The sequence below is a fragment of the Astyanax mexicanus genome, chromosome 20, assembly GCF_023375975.1.
Source record: "Astyanax mexicanus isolate ESR-SI-001 chromosome 20, AstMex3_surface, whole genome shotgun sequence".
Classification (NCBI taxonomy): Eukaryota; Metazoa; Chordata; class Actinopteri; order Characiformes; family Acestrorhamphidae; genus Astyanax; species Astyanax mexicanus.
Window position 1 is genome coordinate 17,937,260 of NC_064427.1, and position 16,393 is coordinate 17,953,652.

General features: G+C 37.7%; 1 protein-coding gene across 1 annotated transcript in view; it reads right to left on the reverse strand.

Annotated features, from left to right (window-relative positions):
• Positions 1–16,170, reverse strand: part of ppp2r2ab (protein phosphatase 2, regulatory subunit B, alpha b) — a 33,323-nt gene extending 17,153 nt beyond the window's left edge. The window contains exons 1-4 of the mRNA XM_007236240.3: positions 15,898–16,170; positions 10,460–10,537; positions 3,121–3,218; positions 1,380–1,545 (exon numbers count right to left, since the gene is read on the reverse strand). Of these exons, the coding sequence (XP_007236302.1) occupies positions 1,380–1,545; positions 3,121–3,218; positions 10,460–10,537; positions 15,898–15,904 (349 nt within the window). The 5' untranslated portion in view covers positions 15,905–16,170. The remainder of the gene's footprint in view (positions 1–1,379; positions 1,546–3,120; positions 3,219–10,459; positions 10,538–15,897) is intronic.
• Between the last annotated feature and the right edge of the window lie 223 nt (positions 16,171–16,393).

Consider the following 16,393-nt stretch of genomic DNA (forward strand, 5'->3'; position numbering starts at 1 on the left):
GATTGAGTCCCAAATAAAAAGTAAAAAGCAACAAGTGAGGTATTTATTTGAGGCAGTTTGATCTCACACTCCTTTTCTTCACTCTCCTCCTCAGTGAAGCAGGTTCTTGTATATAAATAGCGCCTCCAGGCTGAACGAGAAAGGGTTAGTGCTGGATGAGCTGCAATCCAGAGCACCGAAATGCCTTTATAAATACGCAGAGGTTGTATAACACATCAGGGATCATATTTTTAGACGGAGAGCAGACAGCACTGGTGAGTCACAGGCAAAAATCACTCTGATTTGGAGGATTTGCTGCAACTGGGTTGTCTCATTCACTCCCACCGATTAGCCATACTCACTTCACTAAAGGAGCAAAAACACAGGCTGATTACAGCCGCTCTTACATAAGGGCCGTGCGGACATATCGGACATCGGAGGGCAAATATCACATATAAAAAAGTAATAATTAATAAATAATGAAAAATAACCACCAGAATGAATGGAGAATCGATGCTGATTTTGCTAGGTGGCTGCTTTGGCATCCTAGAGGGTTTCAATAATGTTGATAAATTCTCGCTAGACGGGAACTACAATGTTGCATTGTGGCTGCAATGGAATTTCAGGTAGTTGCTATGGTGTTGTTTAGTGGTTGCTAGGCTAGGATTTTGCTCTGTGGCTGCTATGGTATTTCTAAATCCTCACTAGATGGGGACTACAGTGTTGCATGGCGACTCTTAATAGAATTTCATGTAGCTGGTATAGTGCTGTTTAGTGGTTGCTAGACTGGGATTTGGCTAGGTGGCTGCTATGGTATCCCAGATGGTTCGACTGGTGTTGCTAAGACCATGATGGGGCTTAGAGGGGGACTACAATGTTGCATGGGGGCTGCACTGGAATTTCAGGTAGCTGGTATGGTGTTGTTTAGTGGTTGCTAGGCTAGAATTTTATTGGATGGCTGCTATGGTATCACAGATGATTGCAATGGTGTTGCTTAGTTCCTACTAGATATTGACTACAAATGTTGTATGGTGACTGCAGTGGAATTTCAGGTAGTTGCTATGGTGTTTAGTGGTAGCAAGGCTGAGATTTTGCTATGGGGCTGCTATGGTATCCTAAAAGTGTTTAGAGTGGTGTTAATAAGTCCAAGACAGGGACTACAGTATTGCATGGTGGCTGCAATAGAATTTCAGGTAGCTGGTATGGTGTTGTTTAGTGGTTGCTAGGCAATCATTCTTCTAGGTGGCTACTATGGTATCCCAGATGATTGCAATGATGATGTGGAGTTCTTGCTAGATTGGGGACTACAGTGTTGCATTGAGGCTACAATGGAATTTCAGGTAGCTGGTATGGTGCTTTTTTGTGGTGGTTGCTGTGATACTTTATGTGGCTTCACTAACCGTTTGTAGACAACAAAAACTGTGCTGCGTTCTTCTGTGGCAGCCAGCGGATTTTGTTGATCTTCTCTTCGATCTCCAAGCTTTTTAGGTAGTCGAATTCGGGCTCGTGGCTCTGAAACGTGCTGTAAACATTGTACTCGCTGCGGCACTGCGGCTGACTCTTGTTCTGTGGGGAAGAAAAAAAAACAAAAGATAAATTAAAGCAGTAATAAATACATCTGCTAAATAAATCTGCTAGGAACACAAATCACACTATAAGCTCCCCCTCATGGAGAGGCATCAGAATAGGAATGAGATACCATTCCCCTCATACTAATTCATTAGAATAGACTCAATAATTAAAACTGTGTTTAAAAGTGAGTTTCAATTATGATTTCTTGCTCCTTAAAATACGCTTATTGTGGTTATTACTACTACTACTGTTATCAGGGATGCACATAATAATTGTGAGCTAAAATTATTCGACCGAAAACAGCAAAATTCCAAATAGAAGAACAATGGGGCAAACAAGAGTGGAGTGAGGTATTATTTGCAAATGCATCACAGCGAGTTTGGAGGAAAGCGCAGCGACTCTGTTCCAATACATCACCTCACAGACGCAGCCTTGTGCTGATCCACATTACCGTAGGAGTAATGAGGAGAAAGAGCGTCATGTACTGTACCCAAAAGCCATGGAAAGCAAATCATGGCTCTGGCAGCTGATGGCAAGCGGGCCCAAGATATCCAGCCCGAACAGGCCTGACCCATAAACTGTCATTATGAGCCTGAGCCTGATTTAAACCAGACATTTTTTTTGTAAAAACTGAGTGTTAAAACTGAGCTTTTTCGGGCTGTTTGAATGAGCGAAATCAGTTCAAAACGATGTTAACTAACACTAAAGAAGACATTATTTAAGAAAAATGCAAACAATGATCCACAGGCCTAAACATGATGTCTGAATGACTTGCCTCTAAATCTGATATAATTTAACATGTGATTATCATGCCAAAGCGTATTTAAGTCTGATTCGGGCAAAGAATCTAAGCTTTAATGACCGGGATTCAAACCTGCGATCTACCTATCATAGGGGCAGCACTTTAGACCGCTGGACCACTTATGGAGCCCATATGTTCGGTTTTGACCTAATTGATTAAAACAAGTATAAATTCATCAAATTCCTTAGTATAAAGCTGTACAATATTGGGGAAAATAAATGGCATTGTAAAAGTTTTAGTTATACAAAATATTTATTTTGCAATATATAAAAATACAAGAAATTTCACCAGATTTCTGATAATAATGACTAAGGAACTCTAAGAAAAACAAGTTGCATAAAGTAGCATAACACATACAGGGTTCATAGACACTTTAACAAATACATTCTATAATTTTTTTTTGACTTTCATGCCTTCAAGGAAAATTTTCATGACCATACGAATTGTAAAACATCAGTGCACACAGACAATAACACCAAAAATCAACTAAAACGATTTATAAGAGGCCTAAAATGAATCTAATAAATGTTGACACGCAATCTTTAATAATAAAACATGTTTCAGATCCTGAGAGCTCTACTGTGTAGAGCTAAATTACTGAATTACCTCTGAATTGATATTTTTAGCTCAAAATAGATTTTTTTTTCATCAATAAATGGAAAGGCAAAGATTTTTAGACCAAATTTTCCATGATCTTCACAAAACGTTCTAGGTATTTATTTTTTCCATGATTCCATGATTTTTCCAGGTATATTGTGCAGTCGTACCTCAGTGTCTTGCTGGAAGATGACAACCCGCCCTCCTTTGTCTCCTGTGGCCAGCAGTTCCCCTGAGTGGTTGAACTCCACAGTAGAGATGATGTCGGCTGTGGGGATGAAACACAGAGAGACACTTGGGTTTAAAAGGATGAAAGAAGTTTCAGCAGAGAGACAGAGAGAGGACGCTTGATCTGTTCTAAGAAAGCCTGGACTCCAGCCGAGACGCTCACAGATGGAGGTGTTCACTTTAATCAGAGGATTCTGTCTAACAGATCCAGCAACAGGAGCTGGAGGAACGGCCTCCCGTCAGCCTGAGTTACGAGACATAGTGAACGTTTAGATCTTTATTAATATATTACAGCATGACTGTCCTTATACCATGCTAATCATCTCTCTATACAGACCAAAACTGTTCAGACACTGCTAATCCAACTGCATCTGCTAAACCACACCAGACTCTCACGGCTAAGATTACCCAGGAAGTGACTGCAATTTCTTACGAATATATCATCCGAATTCATATATTAAGAGCAAGAGTAGTGCTGGGCACTATATGGAATTTTTAATATCACAATAACGATATATATATATATATATATATATATATATATATATATATATATATATATATATATATATATATATATATATATATATATAGATAACATTTTATACCACATTTAAGTTCGTTTTTAGTTATTCTTCGAAAAATATGACAAAATAATATAATTGCTTACTTTTTTCTAAATTTATTTCAAAGTGACATTAAACCCAACTTTCACAAATGAGAATTACTACCTTTTAGTGCAGCAATATATATACATCAAATGAAAACAGATGAGGTAGATGCAGTAGCTAATTCTTTCAAAAGAGCAATTTATTTATGAATTTTACCAGTGTGGTATTAAGGAGCAGTAAAGCCAGTCTACTCAAATACGGAATTCTTGTTTAGTTCTATAGTTTAGTTCTCCAGCACAGAGACTTGAGACTGGGGCAGTATTAGCATTAGCCGCTAACCACACTAAGCGCTAGTTAGCTCTTTCGCTGTCCAGAGGTGAGCATATCGGACTGTACCTGGCTGCTAACCCCAGCTAGCACTGCTGGAGCAGCATCAGCCTCACTCGCTAAGCACGCTAAGCGCTAGTTAGCTCTTTTGCTGTTCAGATGTGAGTATATTGGACTGTAGCCTTCCCGTTTACAGTGTTAAAACAAGCTATGTGGGAAGAACTGCTAGCTAATATCGCCCTTGGTTACCTGAAGACTCAGGGTTCCTCAGTGCAGCTCTCTCACTAGCCTTAGTGGAAATCTGGAAATCTAAGCTGTAAATAAACAGAAGCTCACCCAAATAAACAGTTTTCAGGAGAGAAATCTGTGTAGATCGGGTATGAAAATTTATGGTGTGAAAAATACAGTATATTTTTGATGTTCAATGTAAAACGAGTATCTCAAAAACAGCAACTTTACAGGAGAGAGAAAAAATTTAAAAACTTGAATTGGAAGTCAATGTAAAAATAAAGTTAATTTCACGTCATTTTAAAGTATTTCTTTCAGGTTATTTGTTAAGACCTTTTGGCACAGTGTAAGGGACAGTTTGTGTGCTAAAATTATGTAGTTAACTAAAAATCGACCAAAATAGAGACACTTGTTTTTCTTTGGACGGCGACGATATGAAAGTTATTTGTATTTATTGCAAGTTTAGTGTTTTATTGAGTAAATAGACAAACACTGACTGCACAGTACTGTACATCTAAGAAATGTAAGCAGGCTTGCAGCTCGTTTTTTTTTTTTTTATTTAGAGCTGGACATAGCGTGGCGAGAGATGGAGAGTGACTCACACAGATTTAACCCCTCGCTGCCCAGTGGTGCAGAAGAACAATACGGCAGAAAGACTGCAGCCAAGCGCTTTTGTGTAGGCCTGAGGTCCCCGGGGCCTCCACAAGTGTGTGTGTGTGTGTGTGTGTGTGTGACTGAAAGAGTGGGAGGAAGGCTGAAAGAGATGGACTGTATAAGGCTAGGGGGGAAAGCACTGCATCAGGCTATAAGTTCATAAATGAATAGGACTGCCCCCTTTTCAAATCAAGAATAAAAGGCACAAAGAGTGAAAATGGTGCATATACACTGTGATTGGACGGGGGCTGGGTATCCAAGGGTGGGGCCATGAGTGAGGGAAAAAAAAACATGCACCCACTGTTAAAAGAGGGGACGCCCATAAAAAAAAAAGCATGTCTACTTGCTTACAGTGACCCTAACAAAAAAAAAAGCCATAAAAAGGTACTTTTTTGGTGCTATAAAAAACTATGTTCTTCATAGAAGGACTCCAAAAGGTGGTTAGTTCTATAGTTTAGTTCTCCAGCACAGAGACTTGAGACTGGGGCAGTATTAGCATTAGCCGCTAACCACACTAAGCGCTAGTTAGCTCTTTCGCTGTCCAGAGGTGAGCATATCGGACTGTACCTGGCTGCTAACCCCAGCTAGCACTGCTGGAGCAGCATCAGCCTTACTCGCTAAGCACGCTAAGCTTAAGCAATTAAAAAAAGAAATCAACAATTACAACAGATCCCTCTGAGTGTAATACAACTACATAATATATGAGTTGTATAAGAATTTTTAAGTACATTGCTGAAATAAAGTAAATTTTCAAATATAAGCCACAAAACACCAAAGCAAAAGTGTTATGCAAACATACAAATGCTGAAGTAAGCTCAGCTAATATTACTATCCAACCATCCTTTATTCTGTTCAGAACCCTCAAGGGGGTTGCCAGTTGAATACAGAACCCTCACTGGGGGGATTGTGACAATAGCCTAAAGACAATCAGGTCTGAAGAAACTCTTGTGTGACCATACAGGAGAGACGCTGTTGGGTTTATGGTTGGGTTACAGTCAAGAGTCAATCATATATTTCAACATATTTCAATATAGTGTGTACCATATATTAATTTGCTCTTCTAATAGGATGTGCTCTATGTAGGAGTGGGCATTACTGCCTAAAATAATATCACAATATTTTAAGATATTTTGCGATAATAATACTCTTGGCGATATCACAAAGGATACAGTACTCTAACAAAAAAATCTAATTTTATTATTGCATACAATATATGGCACACCCCTAACTGAGATATTTAAAAAATACTAGATCCGATCCAGAATATCATGATACTAATAACGTACTCCAAATATCTCCGTATATTCAGAATTAAAGTAAAATAAATGATACTGGACAGATATATTCTGTCTCTAGTAGATATATAATGGGAAATGAGAACAGTGTGAATTTTTTTTTTACTGAAAACAGCAAAAATAGTAGAACCCTGGTGTGATAATTAGGGGTGGGTGATATGGCGCCATATTTCAGGGTATAATATCGTTCACAATATTAAAAAATGTTGGCGATATTATTGTGTATCGCCAAAAAAATGGGGTGTGGTCTATTTCAGTAAAATAAACAGATGTAAAAACAGTGGATTCGCCCATCACTAGCCACAAGCACTGCCATGTTTAAACTATATTTCTTCAATTGTATGTATTTATATCACATCAATCTCTCAATATGGCTTAAATATAGACTGATGACTGTGTGTAGCACATGTGATCACAGCTCCAAAACAGAGAACTGATCCCTGTGAGATTCTCCAAAACACAGAGGGATCAGTGGAGCCGTACGGTACACGCTGGCATCACCGCAGCGGTACTAGCACAGATACCAGCACCGCAGCTTTACGCCGTTCCTGCACTCTGTAGATCCCACACTCACTCGGCTCCTCCATCTGCACTGTATTACACACACACACACACACACACACACACACTTATCAGAGGCCTTGGCACTGTGCTCACCATACGTACCTTGGCATTTGCAGAACTGATATCGCAGGCAGCCCAACAAACATCTTACTACAGATTCAGCAAAATGAAAAGATTTGGACCAAATACAGAATTCTCAAAACAGTTTTACATGTTTTCCACTAATTTGGCCATTTTCCCCCCCCAAACACTGACCACATTGAAAAGGCTAAACGTAAAGGCAGTTACAAAACTACAATTTCAGCAGTGCTATTTCTGTCGTAAATTTACTTCATCAGTGCAATTCAAATGTATGTATACAAATGTATACAAAAGAATGTAGTCACTCTCTTTATTGTAAACAAGCAGATGCTAAGGCTAAGTTAGCTAGCTAGCTCGTTTGCTCACTCAGCTAAAGGTATTATTCTAGTCCTGTACAGCTCATATATTGCTGGAAAACTGACAGTTTGTAAAACATGACAGAACTGAAAGAATTTTAAGTGAATAATAATCCTTTTTTATGCAATGTGGAGAACATGGGCAGTACCATGGAATTGAGAAATATAATATATTTGAGTAATTGTACTGACATCCAAAAAATGTAGCATATTTAACAAGGAACAGCGTGCTCTTGTGTTCAGTTTATAAATAAGGGTAAATCTACTGTTAGAGTAAATAAATGAATTCCCATTCTAAGCATTTGTGGCCAACACCCATTCTTTATCCTCTGGTTTGCTTAAAAACAATAAATTTCCATGACTTTTTCATGACCTTTAATTGCCTTTAAGCTAAATTTCCGTGACCATTCTATCTTTCAAACGTCTATGCAGACATGGACAATAAAACCAAAAACCAACTAAAACTATAGTCAAAATAGATTAAAGTAGGTTTAAAAATTAATTTGATTAAAAATGTTGACACAATCTTCAATCTGAGCTGATGTATTTTTTTTTTTAGCTAAAAATAGATTTTCTCCATCGATAAAGAGAAGCACACATTTGTAGATTGCAACTTTCCATTACTTTTTCCAAACTTTCTAGGATTTTTTATTAAACAAAACAAAAAAAAAAAAAAAACGTATCCAGGCCTGGGAATTGTACTGGACTTTCAGATTTTTCATGACCTTACGAACCCTGTTAAAAGACTGACTCAGCTTCCTGTAATTGGTAAAAAAAAGTCTAAAACCATCTAGCACAGTGTTTCACACTGCAGAAGAATCAAACCATGTTTCATTAGATCCAGACCACTGAAAACACCTCTTTTGGTTGAGCCCAAACTCTGGTTCTGAAGTGCAGACTGTTTCATGCCGGTTTCACACCCACAATTTTTGTTCAGACTCAAACTGAAAGGTCTGAAGTTAGTATGAAACCATCCTTAGTCACTAAAGAGAAGTGTGAAACCAAAACTAACCGGATTAAATGTACAAAGATACAAAGACACATGAACCTTTAATCTCGGGTGTGAAAACGCCCATAATCAAGTATCGTTTTTTTACGGACTATAAGGCGCACCACCAATTACAGTCTAATTTCTGGTTTCTTTTCATACATAAGACACACCAGATTATAAGGCACAGTTTAAGCGACAATAGTAGGGAACAGGGGTGTCACCATGTCTAATTCTCACTGTTTAAGGGAGGAAAGGACACAGTATCCTTCCAAACATTTTCTTTTAGTCAAACAAGTGCTGGATGTTAATCTACACAGATTTCTTTCCTAAAAACTGTTATTTTGGGTGAGTAAAGCGCTTCCATTTATTTACAGTAAGCTTAGATTAACCAATATTTTCAACAGCATGGTTAGCAGCAGTGCTTAGCGCTAGTAAATTCTGAGTGTTCCAGTAAGGCAGTAGCTTGTTTTAACATGGTAGCGGTTAGCGGCTAATGCTAATACAGCTCCAGTCTCGGTGCTGGAGAAACTTCACTGAAACTCCTGTGTAGCGCTGTACTTCAGTGGAGCGGCTTTACTGCTACTAGAATTCATACATAAGGTGCACACTATTATAAGGCGCACTTTAGAAATTTTGGGGAAGTTAAAGATATTAGGTGCAATATTTTAGTGCGAAAAATATGGTAATTTGTGTTTTAAATGCATACCAAACCGTGGTGGCAGATCTATACCGATGCTCTGCTACAGTACATCACTACTGCTGAGGACAATACGATATGTTTCTTCTGGAAAAGAACAATCTGCTGGATTCTAAAAGCACACATCCAACACTAGGTCATCCAGGCTTCCCAACAACAAGCCACAGCATGTGGGCGCTGAGGTTGATGTTCTCAGCCAAAGCCATGCAGGATCAAAACGTTCCTCCTCTGGAATGGTGCAGATCTGACATACAGCCACAGTAATGGAATTCATTTCTCCGGTGTGCAGCGCAGAGCCGGCTCGCTGCGAACATGACGAGGCAGGACGTACCTGCTGCGCTCCCACTTCTTCATACATATTTGCAAACAATCAGTAATAAGTCAAATCCAGTCTGACAGTTATTGCACAATTCCTGATGCTGGGACTCGTTTATTATCCCTGAAAGACTACCTAAAGGAACACTAGCATTTTTCACACTGCTTCAAACATACCACTGCCAATAAATTTGGCGCATTTAATGATATATAGAACAGATAGAAAACTAAGACTATTATTTTATTGTTCCCCAATATATACTAGTGCACCTTATAAAAAAAAGTAAAAAGTAGAATATCCTTGAAAAAACTTTTTATCTCTTCAAAGCATTTATTTCTTTTATTATTGATGATTATGAAAAGACTGACCCAAAAATCAGCATCTCATATAATTTTAAAATTATATAAGACCAATTGGTACTTTTGGCAGTGTGGGCAGTGTGCCAAGTCCTGCTGGAAAATGAAATCTGCATCTCCATAAAAGTTGTTATCAGCAGAGAGAAGCTGTAAGATATGAAGTGCTTTAAGATTTTGTGGGAAAACAAAACTGCACTGACTTTAGACTTGATAATAAAACACAGTGGATCAACACCAGCAGATGACATGTCTCTCCAAACCATCACTGATCATCAGTAAATTTTACATTTCATTTGTAAATCAAGGGAGCAGAGTCTGGAGGAAGAGCGGAGAGACACAAAGTCTAAACTGCTTGAGGTCTAGTGTGAAGTTTCCACCAATCAGTGATGGTTTGGAGAGTCATGTGCAACATCTGCTGGTGTTGATCCACTGTGTTTTATTATCAAGTCTAAAGTCAGTGCAGTTTTGTTTCCCCACAAAATCTTCCAGCACTTCATGCTTCCCTCTGCTACTGACAACACTTCCAAAAGTATCAATTGGTCCTATATAATATTACAATTTTTTAAAACTGATTTTTGGGTTTTCAGTGGCTGTAAGCTTCATAATCATCACTCTGTGTGTAATACATCTATATAATATACGAGTTTCACATTCCGAACTGAATTACTGAAAAACTCTTTAATGATATTCTATTGCATTTTAGATGCAATAATATTTTTTAAAACACAGGAATTTCAGGGGTTCCGGCTTTGTCATCAGCTCGATGACAGTATAGGGAAAATGCAAAAGTAAAAAGTTCACCTACCTTCAGCTACATCATCATCAATGGCCCCTTTTACTTGCGAGAAGCACCACTGCACATCGTTGCCCCCGCCTCCGGCACCTGCATTCACACACACGAAACAAACAAAAGTGTGTTTAAGTGTCCTTGCACCAATATGAATTAATACAGGTAACTGCTTTACTGTTTTATCTGTAATCATTTGTGATCAGCAAATACAGGCAAAAATCACAGACTCAGGCCATGTTCAACATCACAGGCATCTCAGGCCAATAATTTTACAGCACACAGACTTTGGTTTGTGACTTAAAAAGTGGTTTAAATTCCTGCAGAAAGATCATCTTCATACACTTGCGCGGTCATTTTAGAGACAACTGCAGAGCATTTAAGAATAAAATATTTTATATAATACAGCTTATCACCAAATGCTACTCTGTCTGCCTTTTTTTTTTTTTTTTGAAATCCAAGAGTTGTTTTATGATTAAAGAGCTTAAGGAAATGCTCTAAAAACGCTAAAAGTAACTTTCATTAATATAAACTGTTTTTTTTTTTGCTTTTCCTGTAACGTTGCCATTTTGGAGAAACAAAGTTTTTACATGACCATAATAATACACACCATTGTTAAATATATCTGTATTATTTATCAACTAATGTTTTCTTTTTTTTTATCTTAGAAACATTAAACCGGTATTTGCTGTCTGTCTTATTATATGCCAGACTGAAGAACCGAACGACGCTGTAGACACACACCGAAGACGCTACTTTAAAACTTTAATAAAAAATGGCAGGTATATACAGCTCTGGACAAAAAATAAGACACCACTTAAAAATGAGTTTCTTTGATTTTACCAAATTGAAAACCTATAGAATATAATTACATTCAAAAATGGATGATCACAAACCATCAAATCAAACTAAACTGCTTGAATTTTTGCACCAGGAGTGAAGGCATGAAGTTATCCAAAAGCAGTGTGTAAGACTGATGGAGGAGAACATGATTCCAAGATGCATAAAAACTGTGATTAAAAACCAGGGTTATTCCACCAAATATTGATTTCTGAACTCCTAAAACTTTATGATTATGAACATGTTTTCTTTGAATTTTGAGGTCTGAAAGCTCTTCATCTTTGTTATTTCAGCCATTTCTCATTTTCTTCATTTTCTGCAAATAAATGCTCTAAATGACAATATTTATATTTGGAATTTAGGAGTAATGTTGTCCGTAGTTTATAGAATAAAACAATGTTAATTTTACACAAACATACACCTAGAAATAGCAAAATTGGAGAAACTGATTCAGAAGCTGTATGTTCATATGTAATATTGGATTTTTACATCAGCCCAGAATTACCATATGACCATATCAGTGCATCCCTAAAGTCAATGTTGGTCATAAAGCCAAGATTATTGGTATCACAAAAGTATAAATATTGTGATATTATTTTAGGGCCATATCACTCATAAAATAAAATCCTTCTATAATTTACCCCTTCTACTGTAAAAGCTGAAGTTTTAAGATTTTTTCAGCCACAGCAGTTTGACTTTGCCAAATCAGGACAGAACGTACCCTGAAATCAACCCGATCCATCTCTTAAAATAAGACTTTTCAAATGATCCTAGACTATATTACACCAAAATTAGAGCTTCTGAACAGGAAGTGAGTCTGAATAAGAAACACATCCAGCTTATTCACGCTGAATGGTGCAGCCTGGTAGGAAAAAAGGGGAAAAGCTGAGTCAATCTGCAAAAGAGGTAGTAAGAAAAGGTGCTGAAAGACCAGGATGTGTGATGCGTGGCGGTCTCATAAAACGTATCAGGATGGAAGCGAGACAGACAGCGAGAAGATCTGTGACCTTGCAGAGTCTTCCACTCACTTTAAAACCCAGCCGCAATTAATAAAGCCTGAAAGAACAGCTTCAGCTCGGCCTTTGAAGCAAATCACACCCTATGACTTCATGTCTTTAACGCTAGCTCTGGAGCGAGGGATGGATAAAGGAAACAGGTTGGTGCAACTCCTCTGCGATTCTGCATTAATTGGCACAATAAACTGGTCAGACCTGGATTGGAGATGGAGCTTCTCATTGTCTAGTTTTAACAGAATTATTACTGCAAGACAGGTCCTGAAGCTTATATGGAACATGAAGGAACATCTGAGTGAGTTCACTAGGCGGGCTGTGGAGTGTAACAATCCTATTTCCCACATCCTTAGAGAGTTCTTTGCCACGAGGTGCCACCTAAAACACCAAATTTAACAGGCCTTCTCCCCACTTACATCAGGAATCTTGTAACTAATAGGTGTGGGCGATATGGCCCTAAAATTGAATACATCACGATATTTCATGGTATTTCTGCGATAACAATACTCTTGGCGACATGACAAAACACTGAATTGAAAAAAAAAAGAAACTTAGAATAAATAAAAATACAACTGCAACAAAATGAAAGTTAAATGGTATTATTGCATATGATATAAATTGAGATATTTAAAAAATCTAAGAACCAAGAATTTTAGCAGATTTGTAACAGAAGTCAATGATCCAGAATGTCATGATACTAATTATAATGCACACCAAATATCTCCATATATCCAGGATTGAGTTAATTTATAATTAATTATACTGCACAGATATAATCTGATGTATAATGGGAAATGAGAACAGTGTGGATATTTATTTAGCTAAAAACAGCAACAAAAACGTAGTACCCTGATGTGATAACTAGGGATGGGTGATATGGCACCATATTTCACATATATTATATAATATTGTTCACAATATTTTAAAAGGACTTATGATTTTATTGTGTATGAAATGATATGGCACAATCCAATTGTGAAGGCATTCTGTTGTACAGTGAAAGCTGAAATAGGAATTTTCAAACTATTAAATAATTTCCTCTTTTCCCTTAATTGTATAGATTATTTCCTTTATACTGATGAAGTGTTTTAACCTCCAAATAGCTGCAAAATATACTGCTACTTTAACACATTTGGGATCAGTTTATCTGTAAATATCAAGCTAGAACAAAAGTTCTGCAACTTTGATAAAGAATAATGTAGTAATTTAATGCAGAATTGAGGCAGTTTGTACATTTGTTGTACATTTTCCATGTTTAGACTGACAGAGTACACGCTTCACAGTTTCAGGATGGAGAAGAGGCAGAAAAAAGAAGCAGAAGGTTAAATAATTAGAGTAAATTGTTGATAAAAGGCATAAATAAAGGGGAAAAGGGAAGTGGAGAACAAGGAGGATAAACAATAGTAGGATGCAGAGGAAGTGAAAAAGAGGATGAAAATGTAGAAGATGAATAAGCGGGAGGATTCAAATTTAAATACCCATTAATAAAACTTAGTCTTAAGAAACAAAAAGTGTGATTAATCGTGATTAATGATGTGGTACAGTTTCAGGACCAAGACTCTAAAAGCTAAGCAGCACTCATCCACACAGACCATTGAAAAGCGGCAGCCAATCGTGCACAGCCTACTCTCAACCAGAAACCACCGTCCACCTGCAGGACGGACAGTACCAGCCGAAATCAAGAAATATCATATCAACTTTTCCATATCGGTCAGTTTCAATTCAAACTAGTGCTGGGCAGTTTATAGCTTTTGAGAAATATATCTTTTGAATACTTAAACACTGAGTATTTTATGTCCATTTCTAGTGTTTATGTAACTATAAAAAAATAGTTTTGTAAAGGATGTCATTGTCATGTTAAATGTGTTGGCATATCTCTTTTTAAGATCTGTTGTTCACATTAATTAGCTGTTTTTATGCTAATTAAGTATGATTTCTTCATATACTGTGTAATTTTGGGGAACAAAGTAAAGCAATACTAATCAAAGCCTTCGTTCAAACACATAGTTTTATATTATATGTACTCATAACAGTACAGTAAGCCACAAACCTATATTTAAGTCCAGTCATGCAATAAATACATAAAAAAATATTAAGTGATATACCATGAAACTGCCAGAATCTTGAAAAATATTGTAATATACATTTGTGGTCATACTGCTCAGTACTGATTCAAACTATATTAAATCACTTTTTTTTTCCATTTAATGATTTGCTTCCTCTGAATTGAGGAAATGATTCAACCTAGCTTTAAGTCTCCAAAAGTTACTTTTATACACTCATAGTTAAATGATCAGTTTCTCTGTTAATATATCAGGCTAAAACAAAGTTATACAACTCAGATAGTGACTAGTAGTGCTGAGAGTGCTTGAGATTAAACAAAACTAGCTCCTTTTAAAAAGTGTATTTTCTGTTTCTTCAGCTCTGTTCTGACCATTTCAACAATTTAAACACTTTAATGAACCTAGTAACTGGTAAAACATAAGTTACAAAATTGTAATTTATGTTACATCGGGGTTTAATCTTAAAATATACACAGTCATGTTCCAAAAACAATAAAACATCATGAATGAGCTGTTTACTGAATGTATCGGACTCAATTTTGAATTTCGTACCAATACTTAAAAACGGGTCTAGAGATCGGTTACACTGCAAATATTAGGCCAAAACAAAAGTTCTACAACTTTAATAAAAGGAATATGTAGTAATTTAATGCAGAATTGAGACAGTTTGTGTAAAATTTGCCATGTTTCTTGTTGTGGTGGGCAGACTGATGGAGTACACGCTTCTCAGTTTCAGCACCAAAAACTGATCACGACTGGTTAAAGTTCACTCGTTAAAACCAATCTAGCTAGCTTTAGATAGCATAGACAATGATATAGCTGGTTTACAATATCATTGTATATATATATATATATATTGAACTAAATAGCTATAAATATATTGAGTTTAACCAAATAGCTAGTGAGCTAATCAATAAATAAATGACTGGAAAAAGGAATCAGTCCACCTGCTCTGGGAAAGAGCGAGGGAATTCAGGCTAGTTAGCTAAGCTAGCTAACCTAGCTAAGCTAACCTAAGAGTTAGCTCGCCAAATTATCCATTAAATAATGCTGACTGTTTAATTATCATTATCGATAGATAGACAGCATTTAAACCAAGCCTATAAAGAGATGAAATCGTGGATTATTTTATAGGTTTTGTGTGAAATTCGAGAATAATCACGAACAGTCTAAGGAGGGAAAAAGAAAATCAGGCAGGACGGCCGCAGTGTGTGGCTAAGCTAACTAGCTAGGCTAACTAGCTAACGCTAACATGCTAAACGTGAACGCCCGTTTGAATTAGCTATCGTTCTTAAGCTAGCGGCTAACCCACCTAGCTTAACATTCACCAAACTGTGTCTTTTATCACTAATACTTTCATACAATCACCCTAAGCATCAGTTGAACGTGCTGTTAATGAAGGTTCAGATGTTTAAACGTTGCCGAATGAAGCTAGAAATAGCCCCATGTCAAAACGTCAGCTAGATATCTAAGTTAAAAGCGTTAAAGCCCCAGTTAGCACGCTAACTAGCAGTTAGCACTGTTAGCACAGTTAGCACGCTACCTGCCATGGTGAGAGGGAGGCCGGTCTCAGTAGCTCCTGGCTCCGCGCTCCTGCAGAGCAGTCCGGCTGAGAGAGCTGCGGGGCGACGGGCGGTGCGTGGCCGGGGCGCGGTGGGTGCGGGGCTGGGTGGTCAGCGCTGTTTTTGGCTTTAGCTACAGTGTCTCTCCGGTTCCTCTGAGAGCCCAGCGGTGGAAACACAGCTCATCCACTCCCTCCAGCTCCTCCTCCCACTCTCCTCCTGCTACACAGCCAAAATGGCGCAACCTCCTCCCAAAGCACGCCGTCAATATGCGCCGCTCTGTGAGGGGAGGAGGAGGAGGAAGAGGATGGAGAGAGGGAGGGAGGAAGAGAGGGAAGAAGGAAGGGAGGTATGGACTGAAAGGAAGGATGGAGAAGAGGAAGAGAAGAGAAGAAGAGGTGGATGGAGAGGGGAGATAGATATTAAGTAATTAGAATAGAAAATGGTGGAGAAATAAAGGGAAAGAGTGAAGTGGAT